Source organism: Mustelus asterias, unplaced genomic scaffold (assembly GCF_964213995.1).
Source record: "Mustelus asterias unplaced genomic scaffold, sMusAst1.hap1.1 HAP1_SCAFFOLD_207, whole genome shotgun sequence".
NCBI lineage: Eukaryota > Metazoa > Chordata > Chondrichthyes > Carcharhiniformes > Triakidae > Mustelus > Mustelus asterias.
The window spans coordinates 206,937-221,439 of record NW_027590195.1 but is presented as its reverse complement, the minus strand read 5'-3'; the positions used below and the strand labels follow the sequence as shown (position 1 = coordinate 221,439).

Sequence of the window (14,503 nt, the reverse complement as noted above, 5' to 3'; positions counted from 1 at the left end):
CTGACCCTCTGACAGTGCAGCACTCCCTCAGTACTGACCCTCTGACAGTGCGGCACTCTCTCAGTACTGACCCTCTGACAGTGCGGCACTCCCTCAGCACTGACCCTCTGACAGTGCGGCACTCCCTCAGTACTGACCCTCTGACAGTGCGGCACTCCCTCAGTACTGACCCTCTGACAGTGCAGCACTCCCTCAGTACTGACCCTCTGACAGTGCGGCACTCCCTCAGTACTGACCCTCTGACAGTGCGGCACTCTCTCAGTACTGACCCTCTGACAGTGCGGCACTCCCTCAGCACTGACCCTCTGACAGTGCGGCACTCTCTCAGTACTGACCCTCAGACAGTGCAGCACTCACTCAGCACTGAACCTCTGACAGTGCGGCACTCCCTCAGCACTGACCCTCTGACAGTGCGGCACTCCCTCAGTACTGACCCTCTGACAGTGCGGCACTCACTCAGCACTGACCCTCTGACAGTGCGGCACTCCCTCAGCACTGACCCTCTGACAGTGCGGCACTCCCTCAGTACTGACCCTCAGACAGTGCGGCACTCTCTCAGAACTGACCCTCTGACAGTGCAGCAATCCCTCAATACTGATTTCTGTCATGTGGCACTCCCTCAGTACTGACCCTCTGACAGTGCAGCACTCCCTCAGCACTGACCCTCTGACAGTGCAGCACTCCCTCAGTACTGACCCTCCGACAGTGCGGCACTCCCTCAGTACTGACCATCTGACAGTGCGGCACTCCCTCAGTACTGACCCTCTGACATTGCGGCACTCTCTCAGTACTGATCCTCTGACAGTGCGGCACTCTCTCAGTACTGACCCTCTGACAGTGCAGCACTCCCTCAGTACTGACCCTCTGACAGTGCGGCACTCTCTCAGCACTGACCCTCAGACAGTGCAGCACTCACTCAGCACTGAACCTCTGACAGTGCGGCACTCCCTCAGCACTGACCCTCTGACAGTGCGGCACTCCGTCAGTACTGACCCTCTGACAGTGCGGCACTCACTCAGCACTGACCCTCTGACAGTGCGGCACTCCCTCAGCACTGACCCTCTGACAGTGCGGCACTCCCTCAGCACTGAACCTCTGACAGTGCGGCACTCCCTCAGCACTGACCCGCCGACAGTGCGGCACTCCCTCAGTACTGACCCTCTGACAGTGCGGCACTCCCTCAGCACTGACCCTCTGACAGTGCGGCACTCCCTCAGTACTGACCCTCTGACAGTGTGGCACTCCCTCAGCACTGACCCTCTGACAGTGCGGCACTCCCTCAGTACTGACCCTCTGACAGTGCAGCACTCCCTCAGTACTGACCCTCTGACGGTGCAGCACTCTTCAGTACTGACCCTCTGACAGTGCGGCACTCCCTCAGTACTGACCCTCTGACAGTGCGGCACTCCCTCAGTACTGACCCTCTGACAGTGCAACACTCCCTCAGTACTGAGCCTCTGACAGTGCAGCACTCCCTCAGCACTGACCCTCTGACAGTGCGGCACTCCCTCAGCACTGACCCTCTGACAGTGCGGCACTCCCTCAGCACTGACCCTCCAACAGTGCAGCACTCCCTCAGTACTGACCCTCAGACAATGCAGCACTCCCTCAGTACTGACCCTCTGACAGTGCAGCACTCCCTCAGTACTGACCCTCTGACAGTGCGGCACTCCCTCAGCACTGACCCTCTGACAGTGCGGCACTCCCTCAGCACTGACCCTCTGACAGTGCGGCACTCCCTCAGTACTGACCCTCTGACAGTGCAGCACTCCCTCAGTACTGACCCTCTGACAGTGCGGCACTCCCTCAGTACTGACCCTCTGACAGTGCAGCACTCCCTCAGTACTGACCCTCTGACAGTGCAGCACTCCCTCAGCACTGACCCTCTGACAGTGCGGCACTCCCTCAGTACTGACCCTCAGACAGTGCGGCACTCTCTCAGTACTGACCCTCTGACAGTGCAGCACTCCCTCAGTACTGACCCTCTGACAGTGCAGCACTCCCTCAGTACTGACCCTCTGACAGTGCGGCACTCCCTCAGTACTGACCCTCTGACAGTGCGGCACTCTCTCAGCACTGACCCTCAGACAGTGCAGCACTCCCTCCGCACTGACCCTCTGACAGTGCGGCACTCCCTCAGCACTGACCATCTGACAGTGCAGCACTCCCTCAGTACTGACCCTCTGACAGTGCGGCACTCCCTCAGTACTGACCCTCTGACAGTGCGGCACTCTGTCAGTACTGACCCTCTGACAGTGTGGCACTCCCTCAGCACTGACCCTCTGACAGTGCGGCACTCCCTCAGTACTGACCCTGTGACAGTGCAGCACTCCCTCAGTACTGACCCTCTGACAGTGAGGCACTCCCTCAGCACTGACCCTCAGACAGTGAGGCACTCCCTCAGCACTGACCCTCTGACAGTGCGGCACTCCCTCAGTACTGACCCTCTGACAGTGCGGCACTCCCTCAGTACTGAACCTCTGTCAGTGCAGCACTCCCTCAGTACTGACCCTCTGACAGTGCAGCACTCCCTCAGCACTGACCCTCTGACAGTGCGGCACTCCCTCAGTACTGACCCTCAGACAGTGCGGCACTCTCTCAGTACTGACCCTCTGACAGTGCAGCACTCCCTCAATACTGATTTCTGTCATGTGGCACTCCCTCAGTACTGACCCTCAGACAGTGCAGCACTCCCTCAGTACTGACGCTCTGGCAGTGCGGCACTCCCTCAGCACTGACCCTCTGACAGTGCGGCACTCCCTCAGTACTGACCCTCCGACAGTGCGGCACTCCCTCAGTACTGACCCTCTGACAGTGCGGCACTCCCTCAGTACTGACCCTCTGACAGTGCGGCACTCCCTCAGTACTGACCCTCAGACAGTGCGGCACTCTCTCAGTACTGACCCTCTGACAGTGCAGCACTCCCTCAATACTGATTTCTGTCATGTGGCACTCCCTCAGTACTGACCCTCTGACAGTGCAGCACTCCCTCAGTACTGACCCTCAGACAGTGCGGCACTCCCTCAGTACTGACCCTCTGACAATGCGGCACTCCCTCAGTACTGACCCTCTGACAGTGCAGCACTCCCTCAGTACTGACCCTCAGACAGTGCGGCACTCCCTCAGTACTGACCCTCTGACAGTGCGGCACTCCCTCAGTACTGGCCCTCTGACAGTGCAGCACTCCCTCAGTACTGACCCTCTGACAGTGCAGCACTCCCTCAGTACTGACCCTCTGACAGTGCGGCACTCCCTCAGTACTGACCCTCTGACAGTGCGGCACTCTCTCAGCACTGACCCTCAGACAGTGCAGCACTCCCTCAGCACTGACCCTCTGACAGTGCGGCACTCCCTCAGCACTGACCCTCTGACAGTGCAGCACTCCCTCAGTGCTGACCCTCTGACAGTGCGGCACTCCCTCAGTACTGACCCTCTGACAGTGCGGCACTCTGTCAGTACTGACCCTCTGACAGTGCGGCACTCCCTCAGTACTGACCCTGTGACAGTGCAGCACTCCCTCAGTACTGACCCTCTGACAGTGAGGCACTCCCTCAGCACTGACCCTCAGACAGTGAGGCACTCCCTCAGCACTGACCCTCTGACAGTGCGGCACTCCCTCAGGACTGACCCTCTGACAGTGCGGCACTCCCTCAGTACTGACCCTCTGACAGTGCAGCACTCCCTCAGTACTGACCCTCTGACAGTGCAGCACTCCCTCAGCACTGACCCTCTGACAGTGCGGCACTCCCTCAGTACTGACCCTCAGACAGTGCGGCACTCTCTCAGTACTGACCCTCTGACAGTGCAGCACTCCCTCAATACTGATTTCTGTCATGTGGCACTCCCTCAGTACTGACCCTCAGACAGTGCAGCACTCCCTCAGTCCTGACGCTCTGACAGTGCGGCACTCCCTCAGCACTGACCCTCTGACAGTGCGGCACTCCCTCAGTACTGACCCTCCGACAGTGCGGCACTCCCTCAGTACTGACCCTCTGACAGTGCGGCACTCCCTCAGTACTGACCCTCTGACAGTGCGGCACTCCCTCAGTACTGACCCTCAGACAGTGCGGCACTCTCTCAGTACTGACCCTCTGACAGTGCAGCACTCCCTCAATACTGATTTCTGTCATGTGGCACTCCCTCAGTACTGACCCTCAGACAGTGCAGCACTCCCTCAGTACTGACCCTCTGACAGTGCGGCACTCTCTCAGTACTGACCCTCTGACAGTGCGGCACTCCCTCAGTACTGACCCTCTGACAGTGCGGCACTCCCTCAGTACTGACCCTCTGACAGTGCAGCACTCCCTCAGTACTGACCCTCTGACAGTGCGGCACTCCCTCAGTACTGACCCTCTGACAGTGCGGCACTCCCTCAGCACTGACCCTCTGACAGTGCAGCACTCCCTCAGTACTGACCCTCCGACAGTGCGGCACTCCCTCAGTACTGACCCTCTGACAGTGCGGCACTCCCTCAGTACTGACCCTCTGACATTGCGGCACTCTCTCAGTACTGATCCTCTGACAGTGCGGCACTCTCTCAGTACTGACCCTCTGACAGTGCAGCACTCCCTCAGTACTGACCCTCTGACAGTGCGGCACTCTCTCAGCACTGACCCTCTGACAGTGCAGCACTCCCTCAGTACTGACCCTCTGACAGTGCGGCACTCTCTCAGCACTGACCCTCAGACAGTGCAGCACTCACTCAGCACTGAACCTCTGACAGTGCGGCACTCCCTCAGCACTGACCCTCTGACAGTGCGGCACTCCCTCAGTACTGACCCTCTGACAGTGCGGCACTCACTCAGCACTGACCCTCTGACAGTGCGGCACTCCCTCAGCACTGACCCTCTGACAGTGCGGCACTCCCTCAGCACTGAACCTCTGACAGTGCGGCACTCCCTCAGCACTGACCCTCCGACAGTGCGGCACTCCCTCAGTACTGACCCTCTGACAGTGCGGCACTCCCTCAGCACTGACCCTCTGACAGTGCGGCACTCCCTCAGTACTGACCCTCTGACAGTGTGGCACTCCCTCAGCACTGACCCTCTGACAGTGCGGCACTCCCTCAGTACTGACCCTCTGACAGTGCGGCACTCCCTCAGTACTGACCCTCTGACAGTGCGGCACTCCCTCAGTACTGACCCTCTGACAGTGCGGCACTCCCTCAGTACTGACCCTCTGACAGTGCGGCACTCCCTCAGTACTGACCCTCTGACAGTGCGGCACTCCCTCAGTACTGATCCTCTGACAGTGCAGCACTGCCTCAGTCCTGACCCTCTGACAGTGCGGCACTCCCTCAGTACTGACCCTCTGACAGTGCGGCACTCCCTCAGCACTGACCCCCTGACAGTGCAGCACTCCCTCAGCACTGACCCTCTGACAGTGCGGCACTCCCTCAGCACTGACCCTCTGACAGTGCGGCACTCCCTCAGCACTGACCCTCTGACAGTGCGGCACTCCCTCAGCACTGACCCTCTGACAGTGCGGCACTCCCTCAGTACTGACCCTCTGACAGTGCGGCACTCCCTCAGCACTGACCCTCTGACAGTGCGGCACTCCCTCAGCACTGACCCTCTGACAGTGCGGCACTCCCTCAGCACTGACCCTCTGACAGTGCGGCACTCCCTCAGCACTGACCCTCTGACAGTGCCGCACTTCAGTGCAGTTTCTCAGAACTGACCCCCGCACTGTGCAGTGCAATCAGGCTGATGACGCCTACCTGCTCTCCGGGAATCCGCTGCACATCCTCCCAGCTGCCATTGCTGCCTTTCTGGAAGACGACCACTTCTCCACGGTGCCGATAGCGAGGGGCACCCACCAGATAGTAAACCACATCCGCCCCAGAGGCCTCCTGGACAGAATATCCTGTGGGACAACACAGCAGAAATTGGAGAGGGAGCTTTACTCTGTATCTAACCCCGTGCTGTACCTGTCCTGGGAGTGTTTGATGGGGACAGTGTAGAGGGAGCTTTACTCTGTATCTAACCCCGTGCTGTACCTGTCCTGGGAGTGTTTGATGGGGACAGTGTAGAGGGAGCTTTACTCTGTATGTAACTCCGTGCTGTACCTGTCCTGGGAGTGTTTGATGGGGGACAGTGTAGAGGGAGCTTTACTCTGTATCTAACCCGTGCTGTACCTGTCCTGGGAGTGTTTGATGGGGACAGTGTAGAGGGAGCTTTACTCTGTATCTAACCCCGTGCTGTACCTGTCCTGGGAGTGTTTGATGCAGACAGAGTAGTTTGTTTTCTTAGTACCTCTTACCTAAATAACTGTTCCAGATTTCTTTATCTGTCCTGCTGATGTTGATGAAAGTCTCCTGTGCTCCTTGATAAAGTAAGAGTCCTCCACTCCAGCCGTACGCACCCACTGTTCCGAGCACCACTGCATCCTAAAATCAACAGCCTTCAGTCAGTTTGTCCAGTTCTCAAAATGCCCGCTTCTCACACCAGAACCTGGCACATTCTCACTTCCCAACAAGGGCCTGGTGACCCACTGCTGTCTCAGAGCGCCAGGGATCCGGGTTCAATTCTGGCCTCGAGTCACTGTCTGTGTGGAGTTTGCACATTCTCCTCATGTCTGCATGGGTTTCCTCCAGGTGCTCCGGTTTCCTCCCACGGTCCAAAGATGTGTGGGTTAGGTGGATTGGCCATATCAAATTGCTCCTTAGTGTCAGGGGAATTAGAAGGCTAAATATGTGGGGTTACGGGGATTTGGGCATGGGTGGGATTGTAGTAGGTGCAGGCTCGATTGGCCGAACGGCCTCCTTCAGCACTAGGGATTCTATGATTCTCAGATATGACTCTATGATTTCCGAGGAAGAGACTTGAAAATTAGGGTTTATGTTAAAGATTTGTATATCTCTTGGTTAGACCACCCTCGGAGCACTGTGCACAGCTCAGGTCTCCATATCTGTAATAACCTAGGAACCCGGGTGAAAAGGAACGGCATTTAGTGCTGGGAACAAACTGAAACCAGTACTCTGTGGCATACATACACAAATCCCAACTGGGACAACTGTTCTGTGGACTCTTATAAAGGGGTCAGGTAACAATTTCCAGGAGGGTACTCCCTGTTATCAAGTGAACTCGGATACAACAAGCCCCACAGGGAGATCAATTGGACTGAACTGGAGGGGTACAAATATCCTGGCAGGTAGATTTGCGAGAGTCACTCTGGAGGGTTTAAACTAGTATGGTGGGAGGGTGGGAGGGTGGGAGGGTGAGTCAAGCCCTCCGTATACACAGGATCTGCTCGGATGAGGAGGATCGCAACAGACACCTCCAGACGCTGAAAGATGCCCTCATAAGAACAGGATATGGCGCTCGACTCATCGATCAACAGTTCCGACGCGCCACAGCGAAACACCGCACCGACCTCCTCAGAAGACAAACACGGGACACAGTGGACAGAGTACCCTTCGTCGTCCAGTACTTCCCCGGAGCGGAGAAGCTACGACATCTCCTCCGGAGCCTTCAACATGTCATTGATGAAGACGAACATCTCGCCAAGGCCATCCCCACACCCCCACTTCTTGCCTTCAAACAACCACGCAACCTCAAACAGACCATTGTCCACAGCAAACTACCCAGCCTTCAGGAGAACAGTGACCACGACACCACACAATGTTGTTGCTATTACAGAGACTTGGTTGAAAGATGGATCGGATTGGCAGCTAAACATTCCAGGATTTAGATGCTTCAGGCAGGATAGAGGGGGTTGTAAAAGGGGTGGGGGAGTTGCATTACTGGTTCAGGAGAATATCACTGCTATGGTGCAGGAGGACACCTCGGAGGGCTCAGAAAGCAAGGCAAGATGGGTAGAGCTCAGGAACAGGAAAGGTGCAGTCACAACTTTGGGGTTTATTACAGGCCTCCCAACAGGCAGTGGGAGATAGAGGAGCAGATATGCAGACAGATTTTGGAAAGACGCAAAAACAACAGGGTTGTTGTGGTGGGTGATTTTAACTTTCCTCATGTTGACTGGGACTCACTTACTGCTGGGGGCTACAATGGGGCAGAATTTGTAAAGAGTATCCAGCAGGGTTTCTTGAAACAGTATGTAAATAGTCCAACTTGGGAAGGAGCCATATTAGACTTGGTATTGGGGAATGATGTGGAGATGCCGGTGTTGGACTGGGGTGAACACAGCAAGAAGTCTCACAACACCAGGTTAAAGTCCAACAGGTTTATTTGGTAGCAAATACCAGAAGCTTTCGGAGCGCTGCTCCTTCGTCAGATGGAGTGGAAATCTGCTCTCAAACAGGGCACAGAGACATAAAAAAATCAAGTTACAGAATACTGATTAGAATGCGAATCCCTACAACCAGCCAGGTCTTAAAGGTCCAGACTATGTGGGTGGAGGGAGCATTAAACACAGGTTAAAGAGATGTGTATTGTCTCCAGACAGAACAGCTAGTGAGATTCTGCAAGCCCAGGAGGCAAGCTGTGGGGGTTACTGATAATGTGACATAAATCCAACATCCTGGTTTAGGCCGTCCTCATGTGTGCGGAACTTGGCTATCAGTTTCTGCTCAGCGACTCTGCGCTGTCTGGAGACAATACACATCTCTTTAACCTGTGTTTAATGCTCCCTCCACCCACATTGTCTGTATCTTTAAGGCCTGGCTGGCTGTCGAGATTTGCATTCTAATCAGTATTCTGTAACTTGATTTCTGTGTCTGTGCCCTGTTTGAGAGCAGAGTCCAAAGATGTGCGGGTTAGGTTGATTGGCCAGGTTAAAAAAAAAAAATTGTCCCTTAGAGTCCTGGGATGCGTAGGTTAGAGGGATTAGCGGGTAAAAATATGTGGGGGTAGGGCCTGGGTGGGATTGTGGTCGGTGCAGACTCGATGGGCCGAATGGCCTCCTTCTGCACTGTAGGGTTTCTATGTTTCTATGTTTCTATATCCACTCCATCTGACGAAGGAGCAGCACGCTCCGAAAGCTTATGGTATTTGCTACCAAATAAACCTGTTGGACTTTAACCTGGTGTTGTGAGACTTCTTACTGTATTGGGGAATGAGCCCGGCCAGGTGATTGAAGTTTCCGTTGGAGAACATTTCGGGAACAGTGATCATAATTCCATAAGTTTTAAGGTGCTTGAGGATAAGGACAAGAGTGGTCCTCGGGTGAAGGTGTTAAATTGGGGGAAGACGAACGACATCAACATTCGGCAGGATCTGGAGAGTGTAGATTGGGGGAGGCTGTTTGAGGTTAAATCAACATCCGACATGTGGGAGTCTTTCAAATGTCAATTGATTGGAATTCAGGACCAACATGTACCTGTGAGGGTGAAGGATAAGCGTGGCAAGTATCGGGAACCCTGGATAACGAGGGATATTATGAGCCTTGTCATAAAGTCATAGAGGTTTACAGCATGGAAACAGGCCCTTCGGCCCAACTTGTCCATGCCGCCCTTTTTATTAAACCACTAAGCTAATCCCAATTGCCTGCATTTGGCCCATATCCCTCTATACCCATCTCACCCAACATGCTTTTTAAAAGATAACATTGTACCTACCTCAACTACTACCCCTGGCAGCTTGTTCCAGACACTCACCACCCTCTGTGTGAAAAAATTGCCCCTCTGGACACTTTTGTATCTCTCCCCTCTCACCTGAAACCTATACCCTCTAGTTTTAGACTCCCCTACCTTTGGGAAAAGATATTGACTATCTCGCTGATCTGTGCCCCTCATTATTTTATAGACCTCTATAAGATCACCCCTCATCCTCCTACGCCTCAGAGAAAAAAGTCCCAGTCTATCCAGTCTCTCCTTATAACCCAAACCATCAAGTCCCGGTAGCATCATAGTAAATCTTTTCTGCACTCTTTCTAGTTTAATAATATCCTTTCTATAATAGGATGACCAGAACTGCACACAGTATTCCAAGTGTGGCCTTAACAATGTCTTGTACATTTCAACAAGACGTCCCAATTCTTAGAAACATAGAAAAACTACAGCACAAACAGGCCCTTCGGCCCCACAAGCTGTGCCGAACACATCCCTACCTTCTGGGCCTACCTATAACCCTCCATCCTATTAAGCTCCATGTACTCATCCAGGAGTCTCTTAAAAGACCCTATTGAGTTTGCCTCCACCACCACTGACGGTAGCCAATTCCACTCGCCCACCACCCTCTGTGTGAAAAACTTCCCCCTAACATTTCCCCTGTACCTACCCCCCAGCACCTTAAACCTGTGTCCTCTCGTAGCAGCCATTTCCACCCTGGGAAACAGCCTCTGAGAGTCCACCCGATCTATGCCTCTCAACATCTTACATACCTCTATTAGGTCTCCTCGCATCCTTCGTCTCTCCAAGGAGAAAAGACCGTATTCAATGTTCTGACCGATGAAACCAAGCATGCCGAATGCCTTCTTCACCACTCTGTTTACCTGTGACTCCACTTTCAAGGAGCTATGAACATGTACCCCTGGATCTCTTTGTTCTGTAACTCTCCCCAACGTCCTACCATTAACTGAGTAAGTCCTGCCCTGGTTCAATCTACCAAAATGCATCACCTCGCATTTGTCTAAATGAAACTCCATCTGCCATTCGTCAGCCCACTGGCCCAATTGATCAAGAAACCATTGCAATCGAAGATAACGTTCTTCACTGTCCACTATGCCACCAATCTTGGTGTCATCTGCAAACTTACTGACCATGCCTCCTATATTCTCATCCAAATCATTCATATAAACGACAAATAAAAGTGGACCCAGCACTGATCCCTGAGGCACACCGCTGGTCACAGGCCTCCAGTTTGAAAAACAACCCTCTACAACCACCCTCTGGCTTCTGTCAAGAAGCCAATTTTGTATCCATTTAGTTACCTCACACTGGATCCCGTGAGATTTAACCTGATGCAACAACCTACCATGCGGTACCTTGTCAAAGGCCTTGCTAAAGTCCATGTAGACAACATCAACTGCACTGCCCTCATCTACCTTCTTGGTTATGCCTTCAAAAAACTCAATCAAATTTGTGAGACATGATTTTCCACTCACAAAGCCGTGCTGACTGTCCCTAATCAGTCCTTGTCTCCCTAAATGCCTGTAGATCCTGTCTCTCAAAATAGCTTCCAACAACTTACCCACCACAGATGTGAGGCTCACTGGCCTGTAGTTCCCAAGCTTTTCCCTGCAGCCCTTTTTAAACAAAGGCACAACATTTGCCACTCTCCAATCTTCAGGTACCTCATCCGTGGCTATCGATGATTCAAATATCTCGGCTCGGGGATCCGCAATTTCCTCCCTAGCCTCCCACAATGTCCTGGGATACACTTCATCAGGTCCCGGGGATTTATCTACCTTGATGCACTTTAAGACTTCCAGCAACTCCTTGTCAAAAAGAAACAGGAAGCATTCGGAAGGTCTAAACAAACAAAGAACAAAGAACAGTACAGCACAGGAAACAGGCCCTTCGGCCCTCCAAGCCTGTGCCGCTCCTTGGTCCAACTAGACCAATCGTTTGTATCCCTCCATTCCCAGGCTGCTCATGTGACTATCCAGGTAAGTCTTAAAAGGCATAGGACAGAGGAAGCCCTTGAAGAATATAAAGAACATAGGAAGGAATTTAAGGAAGGAGTTAGGAGGGCCAAAACGGGTCACACATATGTAAAGAGCAAGAGGGCAGCCAGGGAAAGGGTTGGTCCACTCAAGGATAGTGGAGGGAATCTATGCATGGAAACAGAGGAATGGGCGAGAGACTAAATGAATACTTTGCCTCAGTATTCACCAAAGAAAGGTACTTGATGGACGAGGAGCCGAGGGTAGGGTGTGTAGATATTCTGGGTCATTTCGATATCAAAAAGGAGGTGGTACTGGGTGTCTTAAAAAACATTAAAGTAGATAAGTCCCCAGGGTCTAATGGGATTTACCCAGAATACTGAGGGAGGCAAGGATGGAAATTTCTGGGGCCTTGACAGAAATCTCTGCATCCTCATTGGCTACAGATGAAGTTCCAGAGAACTGGAGGATAGCCAATGTTGTTCCATTGTTTAAGAAGAGCAGCAGGGATAATCCAGGACATTTTAGGCCAGTGAGCATTACGTCAATGTCATAGAGGTTTACATCATGGAAACAGGCCCTTTGGCTCAACTTGTCCACGCCGCCCTTTTTTTAAAACTCTAAGCTCGTCCCAATTGCCCACATTTGGCTCAATGGGCGGCACGGTAACACAGTGGTCAGCACTGCTGCTTCACAGCTCCAGGGACCTGGGTTCGATTCCCGGCTTGGGTCACTGTCTGTGTGGAGTTTGCACATTCTCCTCGTGTCTGCGTGGGTTTCCTCCAGGTGCTCCGGTTTCCTCCCACAGTCCAAAGATGTGCGGGTTAGGTTTATTGGCCATGCTAAATTGCCCCTTAGTGTCCTGAGATGCGAAGGTTAGAGGGATTAGTGGGTTAAAATATGTAGGGATATGGGGGTAGGGCCTGGGTGGAATTGTGGTCGGTGCAGACTCGATGGGCCGAATGGCCTCTTTCTGTACTGTAGGAATTCTATGAATTCTATTCTATGAATCCCTCTATACCCATCTTACCCATGTAACTGTCTAAATGCTTTTTAAAAGACAAAATTGTACCCGCCTCTACTACTACCTCTGGCAGCTTGTTCCAGACACTCACTACCCTCCATGTGAAAAAATTGCCCCTCTGGATTCTTTTGTATCTCTCCCCTCTCACCTTAAACCTATGCCCTCTAGTTTTAGACTCCCCTACCTTTGGGAAATGATATTGACTATCTAGCTGACCTATGCCCCTCATTATTTTATAGACCTCTATAAGATCACCCCTCAGCCTCCTACACTTCCAGTGGTCGGGAAATTATTGGAAAAGATTCTTAGGGACAGGATTTACTCACATTTGGAAACAAATGGACTTATTAGTGATAGACAGGAGAGGTCATACCTCACTAACTTGATCGAGTTTTTTGAGGAAGTGTCGAAGATGATAGATGAGGGAAAGCCAGTGGATGTTGTATACGTGGACTTCAGTAAAGCCTTTGACAAGGTACCTCATGATGGACTGGTACGGAAGGTGAAGTCACACTGGATCAGAGGAGAGCTGGCAAGATGGATACAGAACTGGCTTGGACATAGAAGACAGAGGGTAGCAGTAGAGAGGTGCCTTTCTGAATGGGAGGCTGTGACTAAGCGGTGCAAAACAGGGATCAGTTCATAGAAATGTCAACTGGAACATCTGGGACATTTGTTGTTCGTCAGAGATATAAATGATTTGGAGGAAAATGTAGCTGGTCTGATTAGTAAGTTCGCAGACAACAGAAAAATTGGTGGAGTTGCGGATAGTGAAGAGGATTGTCAGAGGATACAGCAAGATATAGACCGGTTGGAGTCTTTGGGTGGAGAAATGGCAGATGGAGTTTAATCCAGATGAGTGTGAGATAATGCATTTTGGAAGGTCCAATGCTTGTAGGAATTATACAGTAAATGGTAGAACCCTTCGGAGTATTGACAGGCAGAGAGATCTTAGAAACATAGAAACATAGAAACCCTACAGTGCAGAAGGAGGCCATTCGGCTCATCGAGTCTGCACCGACCACAATCCCACCCAGGCCCTACCCCCACATATTTACCCGCTAATCCCACTAACCTACGAATCTCAGGGGCAATTTTTAACCTGGCCAATCAACCTAACCCGCACATCTTTGGACTGTGGGAGGAAACCGGAGCACCCGGAGGAAACCCACGCAGACACGAGGAGAATGTGCAAACTCCACACAGACAGTGACCTGAGCCGGGAATCGAACCCAGGACCCTGGAGCTGTGAAGCAGCAGTGCTAACCACTGTGCTACCGTGCCGCCCCATGGAAGTACATGTCCAACAATCATTGAAAGCGGCAACACAGGTGGATAAGGTAATCAAGAAAACATACGGCATGCTCGCCTTCATCGGTCGGGGCACTGAGTATAAAAATTAGTGAATCATGCTGCAGCTGTACAGAACCTTAGTTAGGCCTGATTTAGAATAATGTGTACAATTCTGGTCGCCACACTACCGGAAGGATGTGGATGCTTTGGAAAGGGTATAGAAGAGGTTTACAAGGATGTTGCCTGGTCTAGAGGGTATTAGCTATGAGGAGAAGTTGGATAAACTCGGTTTGTTCTCACTGGAACGACGGAGGTTGAGGGGTAAACTAATAGAGGTCTACAAGATTATGAGTGGCATGGACAGAGTGGATAATCAGATGCTTTTTCCTAGGGTAGAAAAGTCAAGTACGAGGGGACATAGGTTTCTGGTGAATTCAGGAGGAATTTCTCATTCAATATATGAATGGCCCGACTAGAGAGGGGGCAAAACTTGACCTCCTCTTGGAAAATAAGGAAGGGCAAGTGACAGAAATGTTAGTGAGGGATCACTTTGGGACCAGTGACCAGAACTCTATTAGTTTTAAGATAGCTATGGAGAATGATAGGTCTGACCCAAAAAATAAAATTCTAAATTGGGGCAAGGCCTATTTTGACAGTATCAAGCAAAAGCTTTCAAAAAAT

General features: G+C 52.1%; 1 protein-coding gene across 4 annotated transcripts in view; it reads right to left on the bottom strand.

The window, feature by feature from the left end:
• LOC144485644 (integrin alpha-M-like) overlaps positions 1-14,503 on the bottom strand; it is a 462,789-nt gene that overhangs the window by 252,524 nt on the left and 195,762 nt on the right. For all 4 annotated transcript variants that reach the window (XM_078203742.1, XM_078203744.1, XM_078203743.1 and 1 more), the window contains 2 exons: positions 6,262-6,388; positions 5,720-5,865 (listed from right to left, as the gene is read on the bottom strand). In XM_078203742.1, the coding sequence (XP_078059868.1) occupies positions 5,720-5,865; positions 6,262-6,388 (273 nt within the window). The remainder of the gene's footprint in view (positions 1-5,719; positions 5,866-6,261; positions 6,389-14,503) is intronic.